Below are 16882 nucleotides of genomic sequence, written 5' to 3' on the forward strand. Positions count from 1 at the left end.
AAACAAGCTAGAGTAAAACAAAACAAACAGAAAAGAAAAAAAAGAAAAGAAAGAAAAAGCACGAAACACACACAAACACACATACCATAAAACTCAAAGTCAGAAACTGTAGTATGTAAGCAAAAGACCTATCAGGTTAAAACAAAAAAATGCCCAGAGAAAGAAAATTGTCTCCAAAAATACCATTGAGTTTATTTTGTTTTTGGCATGGGGCAGCCCCTTAAGTGAAGTCTGTGTGCCTTCCTTTGTGAGCCGTTATCAGTTGGAGATAATAACCTGGGCTTCTGGGCTAGGGGTAGGAGCTTGTAACCACCACCACCACCACCACCACCCCCAGCACCCAGGACCCTGTCTGTGTCAGCCCTGTGCAAGGGCCCTGTGTGTGCTGCCACAGCCTCTGAGGTCCTATGTGCATCAGTCCTGTTGGGTCTAGAGGTCTTCTTTCTTGGTGCCTTCCATCTGCACTGGCTCTTATAGAGTTCCCTGAGCCCTGAAGGGAGGGATTTGATGGAGACCTCCTACTTGAGGATTGAGTATTCTAAGGTCTCCCCACCTCCCTTTTCCCCTTCCTCTTCCCCTTCCCCTCCCTCTCCTCCCTCTGCATATCATCCACTAGTGGCTCTCTTTATTAGCTTGCATCCCCTGCAGGAGAGAGCTTCTCTGATGATGGCTGAGCAGGGCACTTGTCTAGCCATGAGCAGAATGCTGTCAGGAGTCATTTGATTGCTCCGCTCCTTTAGCAGAACAGTTGCCAAATGGCTTTCCAAAGCCAGTAAACATCTCAGCCTCTGATTCCTTAGAAAGAACGGCAGGAGTCTCTCCCAAACTGCTGACGTGTGGACCTCTGTTTCGTATTTCAGACGACATGATCTTTGGAGGGCCAGGGTAATTTCAAGTTGCTGGTTTCTAACTTGGAGACTTTGTAAAGCCAGGCTCATTGCATGAATAGATGTCCTCTCTCATGATCCTGCAGTTCTTTCATGTGTCACAAAACTCATCGCAGATTATAGAGGAAAGAAGAAATCTGAACTAACACAGCGAGCCTTGTCCTTCAGTTTGAAACATTTGACTCTGGAACAACCCTCCTCCAGAGTTCATTTCCTGTGCTCTGCCACCAACCACTTTCAGCACAGTCCGGGACTCTGGCCCTTTGGAGGCAGTAAGTTCTAGAGTACTGCCAATGACTGACACTTACTGAGGGTTAACCTCTGAGTAGTTTCTATTTTTAGTTGGTTGATGATAATTAAGAGTGGGTGAGGCTTACTAGAAGCTCTGGTGTAGAAAATGTAGACCTTCAAGAAGATGGAGTGTTTTAGGACCCCCACCCCACCCCCACCCCCAAATCCTTGGGCCTTGTGTGAGTAGAAAGGTAGCTCTCCTATCCCTCGGGGTTGCCTGTGGTGTGTTTCAATGGTTTCACGCTCCTGATAAGGGACAGGGTGCTCAAGAGTTAATTAATCAATGGCACCACCTGGTGGCCTAAAGGTGCATTTCGTGATGTCTATATACCAGTAATTCTCATTTCTGTCTCCCCAAACACCTCTCTCTGACTGACCCCCCTCCCTCCCTCCCCCCTCCCTCCCTGCTTTTAATATGAGGTCTCCAACTTATGATCTTCATCTTCCAAGTGCTGAGGTCACAGGCAGGCACCACCACTCCTGGTTTTCTTCTTTCCTAGTTTTGATTTAAAAGAGCACCAATAGTCTCATGGGGGTTTGCAACAGTTTCTTTTTTTCCTTTTTCTTTTTTTTTAAAAACAACTCTTTATACTTAATTAGTTTAGGCCGGGGCAGGAAACTCATGATGGTACAGGCCTAACCTGGCAGCTGGATCATCTCCTGCCCCGTGATTCCTGTGAAGGTTTCCACAGGGCCAGGCCCTAATTAGGAGATGGTAACTAATGGCCATGAGGATGCAGGTTGTCTGTCTGGTCTCCCTTCCTGGTTTCACCCTGGCTGTAGCCAGTCACGGGCAGCTGGAGGTTTCAGTGCTGCCTGACTCACTCTCTCTCAGTAGTCATCCTCCGCTGGCTGCTGCCGAGGCCCCGACTGATTCATAACTGTTGAAGGGACCGTAGACGGATTGGCAGGTTAGTTACAAAGTCGAATTGTAGACACCGATGTCACTTTTTTTTTTTTAATTGGCAGAAGGCCAGCTTAGCAGCATTCCTTCCTTGATGACTAGCTTGTTGAAGCGGGGCTGGAGGGATGGCTCAGCTGTCAAGAGCACTGGCTGCTCTTCCAGAGGACGGGTGTTCAATCCCCAACACTCACACGGCAGCTCACAACTGTCTGTTGTGTCTCCAGGGGATCCCAGGCCCTCACAGAGACACTCATACAGGCAAAACACCAATGCACGTGAAATAAAAATAAATCATTAAAAAATAGCTTGTGGTAGCAGCACCTTTAGTATATGTTCTGTGTAGTGACTGTACTCAACTGTTTGTAAAACTTCACGCTGGTAGGCCAGCAGCCTAGTTTGAACACTAACTAGTCCGAACCAAACAGCCAACCAGAGGAAGGCAACCTAAATGCTTACCAGGCTCTGGCGAATGAAGCTGAGTTCAGGTTCTCCTAATACACGCCTTCCAGGAAGCTTTCCTTGGGTAAACGAGCAATTCCTTCTCTAGGAATATATTTCTATGTAGATGAGCAAGAACTGAAGAGGAACTTGCCATGAGCCTGGCATTTAGGTCAATCAGCTTTCCTATCAAGACTCTTCAGCTAACTACAAGCTTAAGGGAAGTCACTTGGATGTTAGGAATATCTATTAAAAAGGAAACTTGGGGTGGCAGGATGCCTCAGAGGGAAAGGTACTTACTGCCAGTCCTTATGACCTGAGTTCAGTTCCAAAACTTCATACTAGAAAGAGAGATTGGCCCTTATAATTTGTCTTCTGACCTGCATATGTTCATCGTGGCATGCATGTGCCTCACACAGATACAACTAACTAACTGGTTGTTGTTGTTTTTAAAGGATGAATTCCTGGCCACCCTAACATTTGTTTTGTTTGCTTTTGAGACAATGTCTCACTGTTCTGGAGGTTAGCCTTGAATTCACCCGCCTCCCAAGTGCTGGAGTTACAGGCATGAAGCATTGTATAGGGTCTTGACCCTAGCATTTTTAGTCATAGGCTTGCTAAGCTCTGATTCATCAAACATGGCTTATGTATGGAATGTATTCTGAGTAGAGTCAATGTGAAAATAACTTGTCTTGTCTTACTGAGACAGAGCCTCTCCTTCTGTTGCTTAGGCTGGCCTGAAACGCAACCATGTAATCGAGGGTAGCCTTAGACCCCAGACAGCCCTTTTTCTTCAGGCTCCTAAGAGCTAGAGTGGCAGGCATGAGCCACTGTGCCTGGCTTAACAAGCATTTTTTTTTTTTTAAATCTGAGAGAAGGTCAAGCTTAGTGTGTAAGCAGAATATTTCAATAATCTTCGTGATTTCTTTTATATATCATCAGCCGCATGCCTTCCTCCCTGTGCGTTTTGGATGCCTTCAGATCTAAATTTCTAGTGACTTCCCCTGGCAAGACGGAAGCTTTGCCATGCCTCAGGGGAGCTTACTGTGGTCACATGTAACACTAAGGAAGGATTTCCACCATGGATAGTTATAATATGCATATCCGGACTCCACGGGCTCTTGGGTCATTATCGCAGAGACGGGGAGGTTCAGCAGTTGGAGTGCATCTGTTGTCAATACATTTGGAAAACCCGTGCTAGCATCCAGGCTTCCATATCTGCCTGTGAGCATGACCTGTGAATCTACTGGCAGAAAGCGTATCTGTTCCTGATACTGTTAAACAAGAGACTAGGTCCTACACACGCAGTTTTTAAACGTGCTGTTCTCTTCCCGTTTTCTACACCTCTACTGGTGTTAGGGTTCATTGGCGTCAGCCTTTATTTAGAGGACTTGCTGTGTGGTAGTGGGTGATGGGATATGGATCTCCAAAACGAGAGCAGCGTGAAGTGAGTAACTGATATGTCATGTCCTGTTCAAAGGAGACAGGGCGTCTGAGAAGAGCCTGGGAAGCTGTTCAGTTGAAGGACAGTGATAGAACATGCCCAAGACCCTGCTTTACACACACACACACACACACACACACACACACACACACACACACACACACAAAGTACACAACAGACCATGCGGTGGGGGATGGTGAGATAGGAAGAAAGAAACTAGATAGATAACAAGGGCAGTGTCCTCGATTTCCAGTGATTCATTAACTAGAGCTTTTCCCCATATTATAGCACACTGTGTCGTTTCTGTTGTTTGCGTACCATGTTCATCAAGCCTAGGGTTTCACGACCAAAGCCATATTGACATTTGGGTTATCGGCTGTGAGGCTGTATCAGGATTGTTCACCTAGATCCCTAACTTCCAACCATCAGATTACCCGTAGCACCCTTCCCCCTTAGCCGAGATAGTGGAAAATGTCTCCTGACACTCTCAGATGTCCCCCGAGGGCAGAGGTAGCTGCCTTTGGAAAGCACTGGTTTAGAACACATGGGGAGTTACTTTGGTTATTGAGTATCGGTAGATTATTAGATTGAAAAATCTGTCTCTTGGGCCTTTGGTGTATTAATGCCTTGAGATTTCATAGTAGGTATTGAGAGTAAGGTGGTTCCTGTATGGTGGACCAAACATACTAAGGAAACGTTAGGCAACCTGGATTGCATTTTTGGTGTGCCTTAGGTGAGATGGGTTAGTCCTGAGATGACACACCGTCTTCTTTTTTTTTTTTTAAAGATTTATTTATTTTTTATTATATGTAAGTACACTGTAGCTGTCTTCAGACACACCAGAAGAGGGAGTCAGATCTCGTTACGGATGGTTGTGAGCCACCATGTGGTTGCCGGGATTTGAACTCAGGACCTTCAGAAGAGCAGTCGGGTGCTCTTACCTGTTGAGCCATCTCACCAGCCCCCACACCGTCTTCTTTGCATGGTTTTTGTTTGTTTTGTGTGGCAAGTTGTCTCTGTAGCTCAGGGTGTGCTGGCCTCAGGCATTGGATCCTCCTCCCGTCGGCTTCTGTTCAGGGTGAGGGAAGAGCTGTGTGTTCCAGGCCCTGCTCAGTTCTTAGCCTAACGCAGTGGTTCTCAGCCTGTGGGTCTCACCCTCTTTGGGGTTAAATGACCCTTTCACAGGGGTCATCTAGGACTACTGAAAAACACAGAGATTTGTATTATGACTCAAATCAGCAGCAAAATTATAGTTACAAAATAGCAATGAAAATAATGTATAGTTTGGGGTCACCACAGTGTGATGTATTAAAGGGCCATGGCTTTATGAAGGTTGAGAGCCACTCTCTTTTATAGTCTTTCTACATGCCTGATCTTGGGGCTTTGTTCTTCCAGAGTTAGGCAAAATGTAAAACTGAAGTATCCAATTAAAGAGATGAGTTAGGGGTTGTGTGCACTGCATTGTTCTAAACACTCGGTTTGTTTCTTTTCTAGATTACTTAAAGAACCTTCTAGAAGACTCTGTAGATCACAGAGACACCCAAGGTAACTCCCCTCTGCAGCCTCAGTGTTTGTATTATATTTACTTAGACCTGTAAAGGGAAAACAAACTGAGAACAGAGCCCATATAGGAAGCTCCTTTTAAAAAGTTCCCTCAGGCAGCTGAAACTATTACCGGGAAGCCTGGCATTGTGCTGCCCCAGGCAGGTGATAGCAGTCGAGGAAGACCCATGGGCTGGCCCTCCGGGGCAGTGGGCCGGCCTGGCCTGATCTGGAAGCCTCTTCCTTGTCACTCCGCTGTGGTGGATTCAATCTGGAGATGTCCGTTTCTCTGTCTTTCAGAACCAGATGATGGGTGAGGTCATTTCACACTTGAAAACACTCCCATGAAGTGACTAAACTAGAGGTCAAGGATGAAGTTTAAGCCAGGCACGGTGACAAACAAACGCAATCCTAGTACTTGGGAAGCTAGGACAGGAGGATTACCAAGAGTCCAAGGCTAGCCCGGGGTTACAGCTTGACCCCTGACTATAGGCAAAGCAACCCATAGAAGGATAAAAATCTAAAATAGCCTCTTGTTGGGAGAACATTTATTGCTGGAGGCTCACTACCTTCGCCCCTTTTACACCTCAAGCCCTCCCCACACACGTGCACTTCTTGGCGACAAGATTTTACAATGTCCTACAAGCTGACCTCAGCCCAAGATCTCCTCAGGTTTGAGAATCACACCCACATGCCTCCATAGCTGGCCTTTTTAGTAAGGAAAATAGCCTACACAGCACAAGGAAGTGTATTCTCTGTGCCTTCTTCCTGCCTCTCCAGCTCAGACTAAAGCTGATTGGGCTTTCCGTTCATACGCTCTTCCAGGCTTGCCTCTGTGTCTTCAGACATTCATTAAACAAGTCCGCGTCCACCCCATCAATGTTTGAATTTTGGGCATATTCTTATGTATTCTGTGGATCTTCAGATTTTGAACCTGAGTGAGCCTGGGGGCCGGAGGTGCAGCTCAGCAGTTAAGAGCTCTTGTTTTTGCAGAGGACCCGAGTTCAGTTCCCAGCACCCATGTGCTGACTCGGAGCCATCCATAACTTCAGGTCCAGGGCATCTGATGTCCTTGTCCAGCCTCTGCAGGCCCCAGGCATACACACAGTGCACATACACATGCAGGCAGAACACTCATAAAATAAAATTTAAAAACAAAAGGCACTTGTTTCAAAGCCAGTTTCAGAGATTCAGAATCGTTGCCTCATAGTGACTTTATGTCTCCGATCTCTCCCATTTGTGTTTCATTGTTTTATCTTTTGTTGACTTGGCTTGGTCTTTTAAAACAAAGTTTACAATTATAGTATAGGTTGACTTAAAAGTTGCCGTGTCGCCAAGGATGACCTTGAACTCCTAATCCTCCCACCAAAGCGCCCTACTTATGTGTATTTGCCACCAGGTCTTGCTATTTTGTTTTGAGGCACAGTGGCCTTGAACTCATGATCCTCTTAAGTGCCAAGGCCTGTGTCTCTATTCCTGGCTTAGTTTCTTTGATGTAATTTTATTGTTTATGATAATGTAAATTCAGTTCAGGACACAGGCTGAGCAAAGGCTTTACCACTGAACAACACCCACTGCCCAGAGTTACTCTAGCATTTTATTTAAAAGAAAAGTTTGAGGTTGCCTGCAATGATATTTTATGTCCTCTGTAGTCTAGATGATGAAGAAATTAACATCTCCATCAAAATAAATAATAGAGGAGATAGCATGAGAGTCCGGGTACCCTGAGCTGAACTGAGTCATTTAGAAAGAGGAAATATTACAGTTGTAGAGGCAAGAATTTTGGCTTAGGAAAAGGCAGGACTGAAGATGAACTTGAGTGGGCAGAGGAAGAGTGGGTGTTGCTGGCCCAAGTCTGTCTTGGGAAGAGAAAGCCAGAAGACCTGAGGTTATGGGTCACCAGTACAGCATTCACTAAGCATGTACTAGGCTTGGTTTATTCCCTTGGACACCCCTCTCTAATCCTTATTACAGTGATCTTGATAAACAGAGCCCCGAGCCTCTGACCCATGTCTCAAGATTTCTGTCTTTAAGGAAATTATCAATGATGCTGTAGATGAAGTAGGTAAAGAGTCTGAGATGGAGGATCTTGATCCGTGGAAACCATCTACCGGCACCTGAGTGAGATAGATGCACTGTGTGGTCAGAAGCAGGGAGTAGATGGTGTGGAGGGCAGCTGTGGGCTGGACTGGACCGGGGTGAAGGGAAGTGAAACAAGTATGTCTTCATTGCTAGAAGGGGTTGTCAGCATCTCTGTGGAGATGGCATGGAGCCAGAAGGTTTAGCATCAGGTGACCAACAGCAGCTTCTTTTATCTTCCATCCTCTCAGTCCTAAGGTTCTCAGCCCTGCTCACTACAGATTGCAGCAAGCCAGAGAGATGGGCGTATCCAGGGTGACCGTGAGGATGGCGGGGGAGATAGTGTCAGGCGCATAAGTTCTGGCCTATGGTGGGGATTGCTATATAAAGACACCCTTGCTTCCTTCCATGGCAGTGATAAGGTTGCACATTTTGTCTGTTTGTTTTGTTTTTGCCTGTTTCCCCTGGTTCTACCCTCACTGAATCTTAATGTCTGGCTACTCAGTCTTCATGTCTGTAGTTCTGGCTACTCTCAGGCAACCAAGTTCCTCCCCAGTTTAGTTACTGTGTAGTAGGACTTTTGTCAGCTGGACTGGTTAATGTTAGACTCTGCTTCCTTCGTAACAACCAGATGCCCTTTCTCTTATTGCATATTTTAGATGCCCTGGCTGTTGTCATAGAGGTAGCTAACCATGCCAATGACACCATGAAGCAAGGGGTAAGTATCTGGAAACCAGGCTAGCCTTCCCTACACTGTAGGAGCTGAAGGGCTAGCCTTCACCACACTGTGGAAGCTGGAGTGCTAGCCTTCACTACACTGTGGAAGCTGGAAGGCTAGCCTTCACTACACCGTGGAAGCTTGAGTGCTAGCCTTCACTACACTGTGGAAGCTGGAAGGCTAGCCTTCACTACACCGTGGAAGCTGGAGGGCTAGCCTTCATGTGCTCTGCCTTCTCTCCTGTAGGACAACTTTCAGAAGCTCATGCAGATTCAGTACAGCTTAAGTGGACACCATGAAATTGTGCAACCCGGGCGGGTAAGCGTCTCAGAATGCCCCCTGCAGTTTCCTACACTGCTTGGGCACGGTCTGTAGCTATTTTTATTCTACTTCTGAAAGTAAGTTATGTTACTCTTCAGTGACCTAATATGCATCGCTTTATCCATTCAAAACAGAATGATGTAAGTCACAATGACAAGCAGTCCAATTCAATCAGGAGAGAGGCAGAGGACCCCATGGAGCTCCCATAGAGTCATTTAATGGGATCATTTGATTGTGCAATACCAACTGAACTCACACAGCTTCTAAGGCAATGTCATTGACAGTCTTGAGGCCTGGAAGGGAAAAAGATTGCTGTTTTGATTCTCCTCAGAGAGCACAGAAGTGGTCTAAGAAATGAGCTCAGGAAGCCGCACGCTGACTGGCAGGTCATTGGGTGTGCTGCAGATCAAGAACACAGGCAATGGCGTCAGTTATAGAGTAACTTCTGGGGCCGATACAGGACGTACGAGACTGATTGTTATACCTGAGTTCTTTTTAAATTTTCTTTATAATTAGTGTGTGTGTGTGTGTGTGTGTGTGTGTGTGTGTGTGTGTGTGTGTGTGTGTGTTAGAGTGAGAAAGGACAGTGGTTGGGAGGGCTCTCTCCGACCACGTAGGGCTCAGGAATTGAACTCAGGTCATCATGCTTTGCAGCAGTTACCTTTACCCACTGAGCCATCCCACTGGCCCCCTTTCATCTTTTTTGAGACAGTCTTACATAATCAAGGCTAGCCTTGAACTTCCCAAGTGCTAAAACTACAGAAGGGCACTCCACCCCATGCCTGTCTTATTAAATGCTGAGAATCGAACCCAGAAGTTAACACATGCTAGGTATGCATATCTTGTCAGCTGAGCAAACCATCCCCCTCTTGTCCTCTTAAAAATACTTGTCAATTTCTATTTTATGCATATAAGTGTTTTGCTTATGTGTGTATAATGGACACCACGTGCCTGCAGTACCCTCAGAGGCCAGAAGAGCGCGTCAGATCTCCAGGAACTAGAGTTACAGGCAGTTGAGAGCTATCCTCTGCAATAGCAACCAGTAATTTTATCCACTGAGGCCTCTCTCTAGGTCCCTCCCCCCCCCCCTTTTAAGTCTTATTTCTAAATCGGTATTAGGGCTTAAAAAGAGATCATGACCATAAAAGTCACAAAGTGTCTCCCTGCCTCCCACAAAAATAGTTCAGGGAGAAGGTTGAGCAGAAATTCTGTGTTTATTGTCGTTCTGTGGTGATGGTAGAACTAACCTGGTGCTTGCTTGGTTGAACTAGGTTTTTCTTAAAGAAGGCACCCTGATGAAGCTGTCTCGGAAAGTCATGCAGCCCCGGATGTTTTTCCTGGTAAGAGGCTCTGTGTGGTCTGCCGAGTCCAGGCCATTGCATAGTGGAAGGCATGCATGTAACCCATGAGCTGAGTGCACTCACATAGCAGCTGAGTGGTGGTTTGGGGTAGCCGTTTGCTTGTGTCAAGCATAGCAATTGATGAGATATGTTATGATACTTGATCAGAATTTTTTTCCTCTTAGTATGTAGCTTATTTCATTTTATATTTGGAAGGATTGTTTTAGTCAGGTGTTTATTCAGGCGATTGTAACTCTTCAGTGTGCTTTAAATCCACAAAACATTAAATCTCTAGTAGTACATGGAAATGAAACAGGAATAGGAAGGTCATTTGGTCGTTACCAACGAAGCCGATTCCAGCATAAGCAGGCTCAGCTGACAAAGCACCCACCACACAGTAACTAAACCCTGGGGCACCTTGGTTGCCTGTGAGTCACCGAATGACTAGGTGTTAAGATTCAGGATATAACCAGGGGAAACAGGCAAGCACAGATGAAGTTCCTGATGGGGGACCTCAATGGTGTGTTTCCAGTATCTTCGTTGCTGAAGTCGGCTGTGTACGTGGTCTTAAGCTCTGTTTCTCCTTTCAGTTTAACGATGCTCTTCTCTACACCACACCCATGCAGTCTGGGATGTACAAACTGAACAACATGCTCTCGCTGGCTGGAATGAAGGTCTGTGTGCGTCTCTACGGTTTCCATTTACCCAAACATCTGTAGAAGCGAATCCCCGGGGTAGTCGTCTCTCCTGTGCCCCTCACCTTTCTGTTTCTGTTTGCTCCTGATGACGCGTCGTCTGCTCATTCCTGTCAGGGGTTTACTCTTGTGTGAATTCATCCAAGGAAGAGTTATTGAGAACTACTATAAGCAAAAATAATAACCAATTTAATTTTAAAAATATGTGGATGAATTAAAGGGTGATTCAGTTTGTCTCTGCTTCATCTCAAACCTCCCTGTGCCCCAAGACTTTGCAGTAATGGAGACATAATAAATGCAGAGTCATAGCAATCACTGTAAAGGCACAGTGAACGTTTCTAGGAGTTCAAGACTACTGTGGCAGCATGTACTTTCAATCTCACCCCCTAGGAGGAGGAGGCAAGGGGGTCAGGGGCACAGGGGCTTTCTCAACGATATAACAAGTTCTAGGCTAGCTTCAGCTACTTGAGACTGCTTAAATGGAACCCCAAAAAAGGTAGGTAGGTAGATTGATAGCCAGACAGGTTAGTGGTCTATGCCTTTAACCTCCAGCACACAGAAGACTGAGATAGGAAGATGCTTTGAGTTGGGAAGCTCAAGATGACCTACGGCAGCACAGTAGGACTAACATCTCAAATATAAATGTATGTGTTTCTGCACAGTAGGACTAACATCTCAAATATAAATACATGTGTTTCTGTAGGGAGGGGATAGTCTTAGTTAGGCTTTCTATAGCTCTTGAGAGACACCGGGACCACTGTAACTTTTACAGGTTCAGAGGTTTAGTCTCTTGTCATCATGGCAGGAAGCATGGCAGCATGCAGGCAGACATAGTGCTGGAGAGTAGAGAGTTCTACGGCTGGATTGGCAGGAAGAGAGTGACACTGGGCCTGGCTTGAGCTTCTGGAACTGCAAAGCACAACCCTAGCTAGTGACACACTTCCTCCAACAAGGCCACACCTCCAATAATGCCACTCCGTGTGAGTCTGTGGCGTCTGACTTTCAGTCCATCACAGGGGTGTTTTCTAAAGGCTCGCTTAGGACCGTGCTTTTATTTTATTACCCTGTCTGACCTATGTGGCCAGGGCTGGCATTGAACTCCTTATCCTCCTGCCAAGACCTCCCAAATGCTGGAATCATGGATGTGAGCAACCGAACCAAGCCTTTTATGGTGTTGTGAGATAGAGTCTACTCTGTAGCACAGGTTAACTTGGTAATCAAGACAATCTTTTGTCTCATCTTCTTGAATGCCGAGGTCACTGGTGTGAGCCCCCGTAGTTGAGAAGAGCATGCCTTATTTAATAGGTGTGGTAAAGGGACTGGTGTGCTGCTTTTGGTAGACACCTGAGAAATGACAGGTGCTCCTTAGTGAGACCCTTTCCAAAATATAACAGAAAGCAAAACCCAGCAGTTGAGAGAGAATCAGTGAGCCTTCAGGTATGAATTAGAGACCGACATGCTGGGACACTGGGAAAAGGGATCCTGCAGACAGAGTGGATATTCCGACCTCAGGCTTGGAGATGAGGAAGCAGCTGCCCGTGGGCATTTGAGTCTGTCCAGAATGTAGAGTCCATGGCAGAGGTGGTAGTAGATAAAGCTAAGTGAGGAGACTGGCGGTGTGCGTCAGGATCCAGGGGTCTGGACAGCTCCAGCTACTGTGCATATGTCAGATTTGTAGCATGATGAGTTTGTCAGGTATTTGTACCTTCTTCCAGGTCAGAAAACCTACCCAGGAGGCATATCAGAACGAGTTAAAGATTGAAAGTGTAGAGCGTTCTTTCATCCTCTCAGCTAGGTAAGTGTCAGCATGTGAGAGAGAATGTGTGTGTGTGTGTGTGTGTGTGTGTGTGTGTGTGTGTGTGTGTGTGTGTGTGTGTGTGTGTGCGTGTGCATGCTCACATAACTGTGTGTGTGTGCTCATGTGTGTGGTCATCATCACATATTCACATACACTCACACGCACGCACACACACACACACACGCACATTTGTTGGAATGACATTTTGGTTGGGCAGTGGTGGCACACAGCTTTAATCCCAACAGTCAACATAGTGTGTTCTAGGACATCCAGGGCTACACAGAGGAAACCCTTCTGGAAAAAAGCCAAAACCAACCAACCAACCAAAAAGAAATGACATTTTGTCAATATAGCTTGCTCAGATAGTTTCTATAAGTTTACTTTTAACATTTAGGTCAACTTCTAGACATTTTCTCTTTTCTAGAACTGCTTACCCACAAGCGTACTCTCCACTGTCCAGCACACAACAGAGCTCATACAAGAATGTGCTAGAAACACAAAAATAGCCGTGTGCCTCTAGATAATGATACTGGAACGTGTTATGCTGATCACTTTTTAAATGTACTTCAAATATTTGTATAGTTTAGCACATAGTTTTACGAACACTAACTGCTTTATACTGTAATGGAAAGATTTCATGTGTCCTTTAAGGTTCATTGCCTATGACAGTTATCGCATTAAAAATGTGGACACCAACTGACAAAAATGTGGAGTTGCTCTCTTAAGACAGCTAACAAATCCAGAGTAAAAATCAAAGTTTCCACTTTTGTGTCTGTTGTTACTGGGGTGTTTGATATCAGATTACCTCAAAATGAAACTTCCAGTGACTTATGAGTGATGAGAACAGGTCATAAGGGCTGGGCTTCATGACACATGCTTACAGCCATGCAAGACCATTATCCTCTACATAGTGACTTTGAGGCCAGCCCTTAACTGAGTCCCAGTCTCAAAAGTTATATGGCTCACACAAGCATAGCTCACTATAATGTGATTCATAGTACTCTGCAGACACTGTGTGCTTTAACTTGTTTGTTTTGAGGCCAGAGCTCCTTATGTGACCTAGCTGGCCCCAAATTATTAGCAGTCCTCCATCATCCGTGTTTTGGGATTATAGCCAAGTGCCACCACTCCCACTTCAAGATTGTATAGTCCATGAACTGAAAGTTTGTGGCAACTCTACATTCAGTCTTTCAGTGACCTTCTGCATTTTATAAGTAAGGATGTGTGTGTGTGTGTGTGTGTGTGTGTGTGTGTGTGTGTGTGTGTCTGTGTGTGCGAGTATTGTGTACCTGTGTGCGTATATGCAAACATGTGCAGCTATTCACACAAGGAAGACAGAAGAGGGCGTCAGTTCCATTGGAACTAGAGTAGAAGTGTCTGGAACGCTGTGCGTGATACGTGGGTCCTCATACTTGCCTAGCAGCACTGTAACCACCACTGAGCCTGGGGGTGTGTGTGTGTGTGTGTGTGTGTGTGTGTGCGTGTGTGTGCGTGTGCGTGTGCGTGTGCGCGTGTGTGTGCGTGTGCGCGTGTGCGTGTGTGTGGGTGCGTGTGCGTGTGCGTGTGCGGGTGTGGGTGTGTGTGTGTGTGTGTGTGTGAATGCCGTCATCTAGGAAGAAGACCAGAACCTATGAGACTGAATGAAGTTGCACAGAGAGATGGCAGGTCCCTGTGGGACACTTGCAATCCTTCAGGTCCTGTCAGCCCCTCTGCAGGCTTGCCCTGCCCCCGGTACAGAGCAGTGCCCCCTTCTACGTGTGCATTATATGCTGAGTACTTCCTCACCACCGTAAGGTGTGAGCCCTTAGCTAAAACAGATATGTGTGTGTGGTTTACATCTTAGTCCCTAACCTATAACCATCACCCAGTAAATGTAACTCGGGAGAGTCACAGTAATGTTGTCTTTAAACATCAGCATTGCACCTTACAGTCAGCACCAACATTGGTGTGGCAAGGTCTGATGTACCAGATGTCCCTTTGATTAGACAGCTCTCTCTCGCTCTCTCTTTCTCTCTCTCTCTCTTCCCTCTCTCTTCCTCTCTTCCTCTGCAACTCATTGCAATGAGAAGAAAATAATTTTGCTTGACAGAAATGTGCCTTCTGTAGATGCTATATAAAATAAAGCCTATCATATAAAATATGCTACAAAAACAAAGTTCTCAGCCTGTGTGTCCAGTCTAAGGAAGATGTGGATTCTTTCACTACTCATGCTACAAAAGGCCTTAGGATGTCAGCGGTGGATGCTTCAGGCAACTGTGTGTGGTCTGTAAGAAATGTGCTATCAAGAGCTGGTAAACACAGTCTTGGCAGAAGCCCACACAAGAGAGCGCCAGGAATGATTAAACAAAAGAACAGCATATGTGACATGATTTGCACAGTCAAATCACATTCCGCATGCTCCCGGGACTCCAAACAAAGCCAACAGCAGTTCTCAAATTAGCCATCTGCCTCTCTGTTCTCAGTTCTTTCGAGCAAAGAGCTGGCAGTGGAAGGAGAGCTGTTGATGATTCATGACTGTTTGCCTGCAAGTCCGAGAGTCTGTTCTTATGGTGTAGCTCTTCAGGGAGCATGGCAGACGGTGCCAACTCAGTAGTGAAGGTTCAGCCCTTTACGACACCTGGGTCTCATGTCAGCTCATGACTCAATAACTTGCCGTCTACAAAGCCAGTGTCTAGCACTACTGTCCCCCAGTTCCTTACCTATATGCACGGTGGCAATATCTCAGAGTGTAACAGGTAGAAATCAGAATAAATCTATGAGTATCCCATGGGCTCTAACAATGAGAAATGATGATATTTGTGAAGTATTTAGTTCTGTTGGCTGAGCTTGGCAGCCATCTTTGGCAATAATGTTAGGACAGTAGAAGTAACAGGCAGATTTCATTTGGTTTAGAAAGAAAAGTGTTATTTTTTTATTCTTTATATTATGAAAATTTGGGGAATATATTCATTTTTAAATACCATTTGTAAAATTTTCAACAAATATGAATTAATATAAGTGGTATTTATCACAAGTATATTGTTATGGGAAAGGCAAGTGTTCTAGTGTCTCCTACAGTTATGAAGGAGCTAGGGCTGTAGTAGAGCAGTGGTAAAGAGAGAGAGTACTTGGTCTGGGATTTCTGAGGCCCTAGGACTGATCTTCAACCCTGCAAAGGGAGAAGAAGCCAAAAACAACCAAAAATCAGTACTCGGTGCCCACATCTCCCGGTCATGGTGGAGTTTTGTTTGTTTTTATCTTGTTACGATAGAACTATTTATACTTCAACTCAGAGTGAATAGCACAATAATACTATGAGCTGCAAAAACCAAGACTGCCACCAACTTTCTTGTTTTACAGCTTTCTAAAGAATTTTAAATCCAGCTGTAGTTGCCAGGTCACTTTGTGTCCTATAATATCATGATTCAAGAAACACAGAGATTTCTTTACAGTTATCCTCCCATTGTGGTGGATTTGCTGACTGTCAGAGTCAGTCTCTTTTCTTCCTCTTTCCCTTACAGAATATGTACAGATTTACATATTTATATTACCCAAAGTTTGCCAGGACATTTGGAATATGCAAAACAAATTTTAAATGACTTCATAACTGTCTGCATACAAATAATGAATGGGAATTAGCCAGCGTCGTAGTTGAAAGATGCAAAATAAGGATGGCCTGTTCTAGGAAGGCCTCTCCTCAGCCTGTTCACATCTGAGGTGGGTTGAGGACAATGGTTGGTGACAGGAATTGGAGCAAAACTTGGCGGATGCATAGTTGGGAGCCCTCACAACGCAGGCAGTTCCCCTTGTTTCCTTCTTCAGCTTATGGTTTATGCTGCTAAAAACAGGTTCCTGTCACCTCACACTCTCTCGTCTTCCTGACCCTTTCACAGTGTGCCTTTACATGATATCACAGCTCTGTGCATGACGCAGCTTACCTCAGGTAGCTAAAACTTAGCAAAGTAAGCAAAGACGAAGTGGCTAGACCTCTATAAGTTACTTTCTGCTGGCCTGAGTAGACCATAGATATTTATCAACCCCAGTCACCAAACATTTGTTGTTCATAAACAAGTTACATATATAATATGCTGTAGAGGATCTATTTTAAAAATAAGAGTTGAACTCAAGCTACAAACAGTTATTTTGTAGCAAATTAAGATATATATATATATATATATATATATATATATACACACACACATACATACACACAACCAAATGTAATCTTCAATAAAAAGGGTTGATAGTTAAAATGTATTTTTATATATAAATATATATTCCTTATATATTTTATATTTATATACTCAATATATAAATATATTTTTTAACTATCAATACTTTTTGTTACAAGTTTTAAGCTAACTTTGTTACAGACTTGACTGATTTTTTGAACCACACCCAATGAGTAACAAATCTTGATATATAGCATGTTTACATAATCTTGAG

The 16882-nt window shown here is 44.9% G+C and overlaps 1 protein-coding gene across 3 annotated transcripts in view; it reads left to right on the top strand.

Annotated features, from left to right (window-relative positions):
• The window catches only part of Fgd6 (FYVE, RhoGEF and PH domain containing 6), a 109361-nt gene that overhangs the window by 79016 nt on the left and 13463 nt on the right, over nucleotides 1-16882 (top strand). For all 3 annotated transcript variants that reach the window (XM_030244876.1, NM_053072.3, XM_006513214.3), the window contains 6 exons: nucleotides 5459-5509; nucleotides 8245-8303; nucleotides 8550-8621; nucleotides 9896-9964; nucleotides 10555-10638; nucleotides 12375-12454. In XM_030244876.1, the coding sequence (XP_030100736.1) occupies nucleotides 5459-5509; nucleotides 8245-8303; nucleotides 8550-8621; nucleotides 9896-9964; nucleotides 10555-10638; nucleotides 12375-12454 (415 nt within the window). The remainder of the gene's footprint in view (nucleotides 1-5458; nucleotides 5510-8244; nucleotides 8304-8549; nucleotides 8622-9895; nucleotides 9965-10554; nucleotides 10639-12374; nucleotides 12455-16882) is intronic.

This window comes from Mus musculus, chromosome 10, assembly GCF_000001635.26.
Source record: "Mus musculus strain C57BL/6J chromosome 10, GRCm38.p6 C57BL/6J".
NCBI classification, from domain to species: domain Eukaryota; kingdom Metazoa; phylum Chordata; class Mammalia; order Rodentia; family Muridae; genus Mus; species Mus musculus.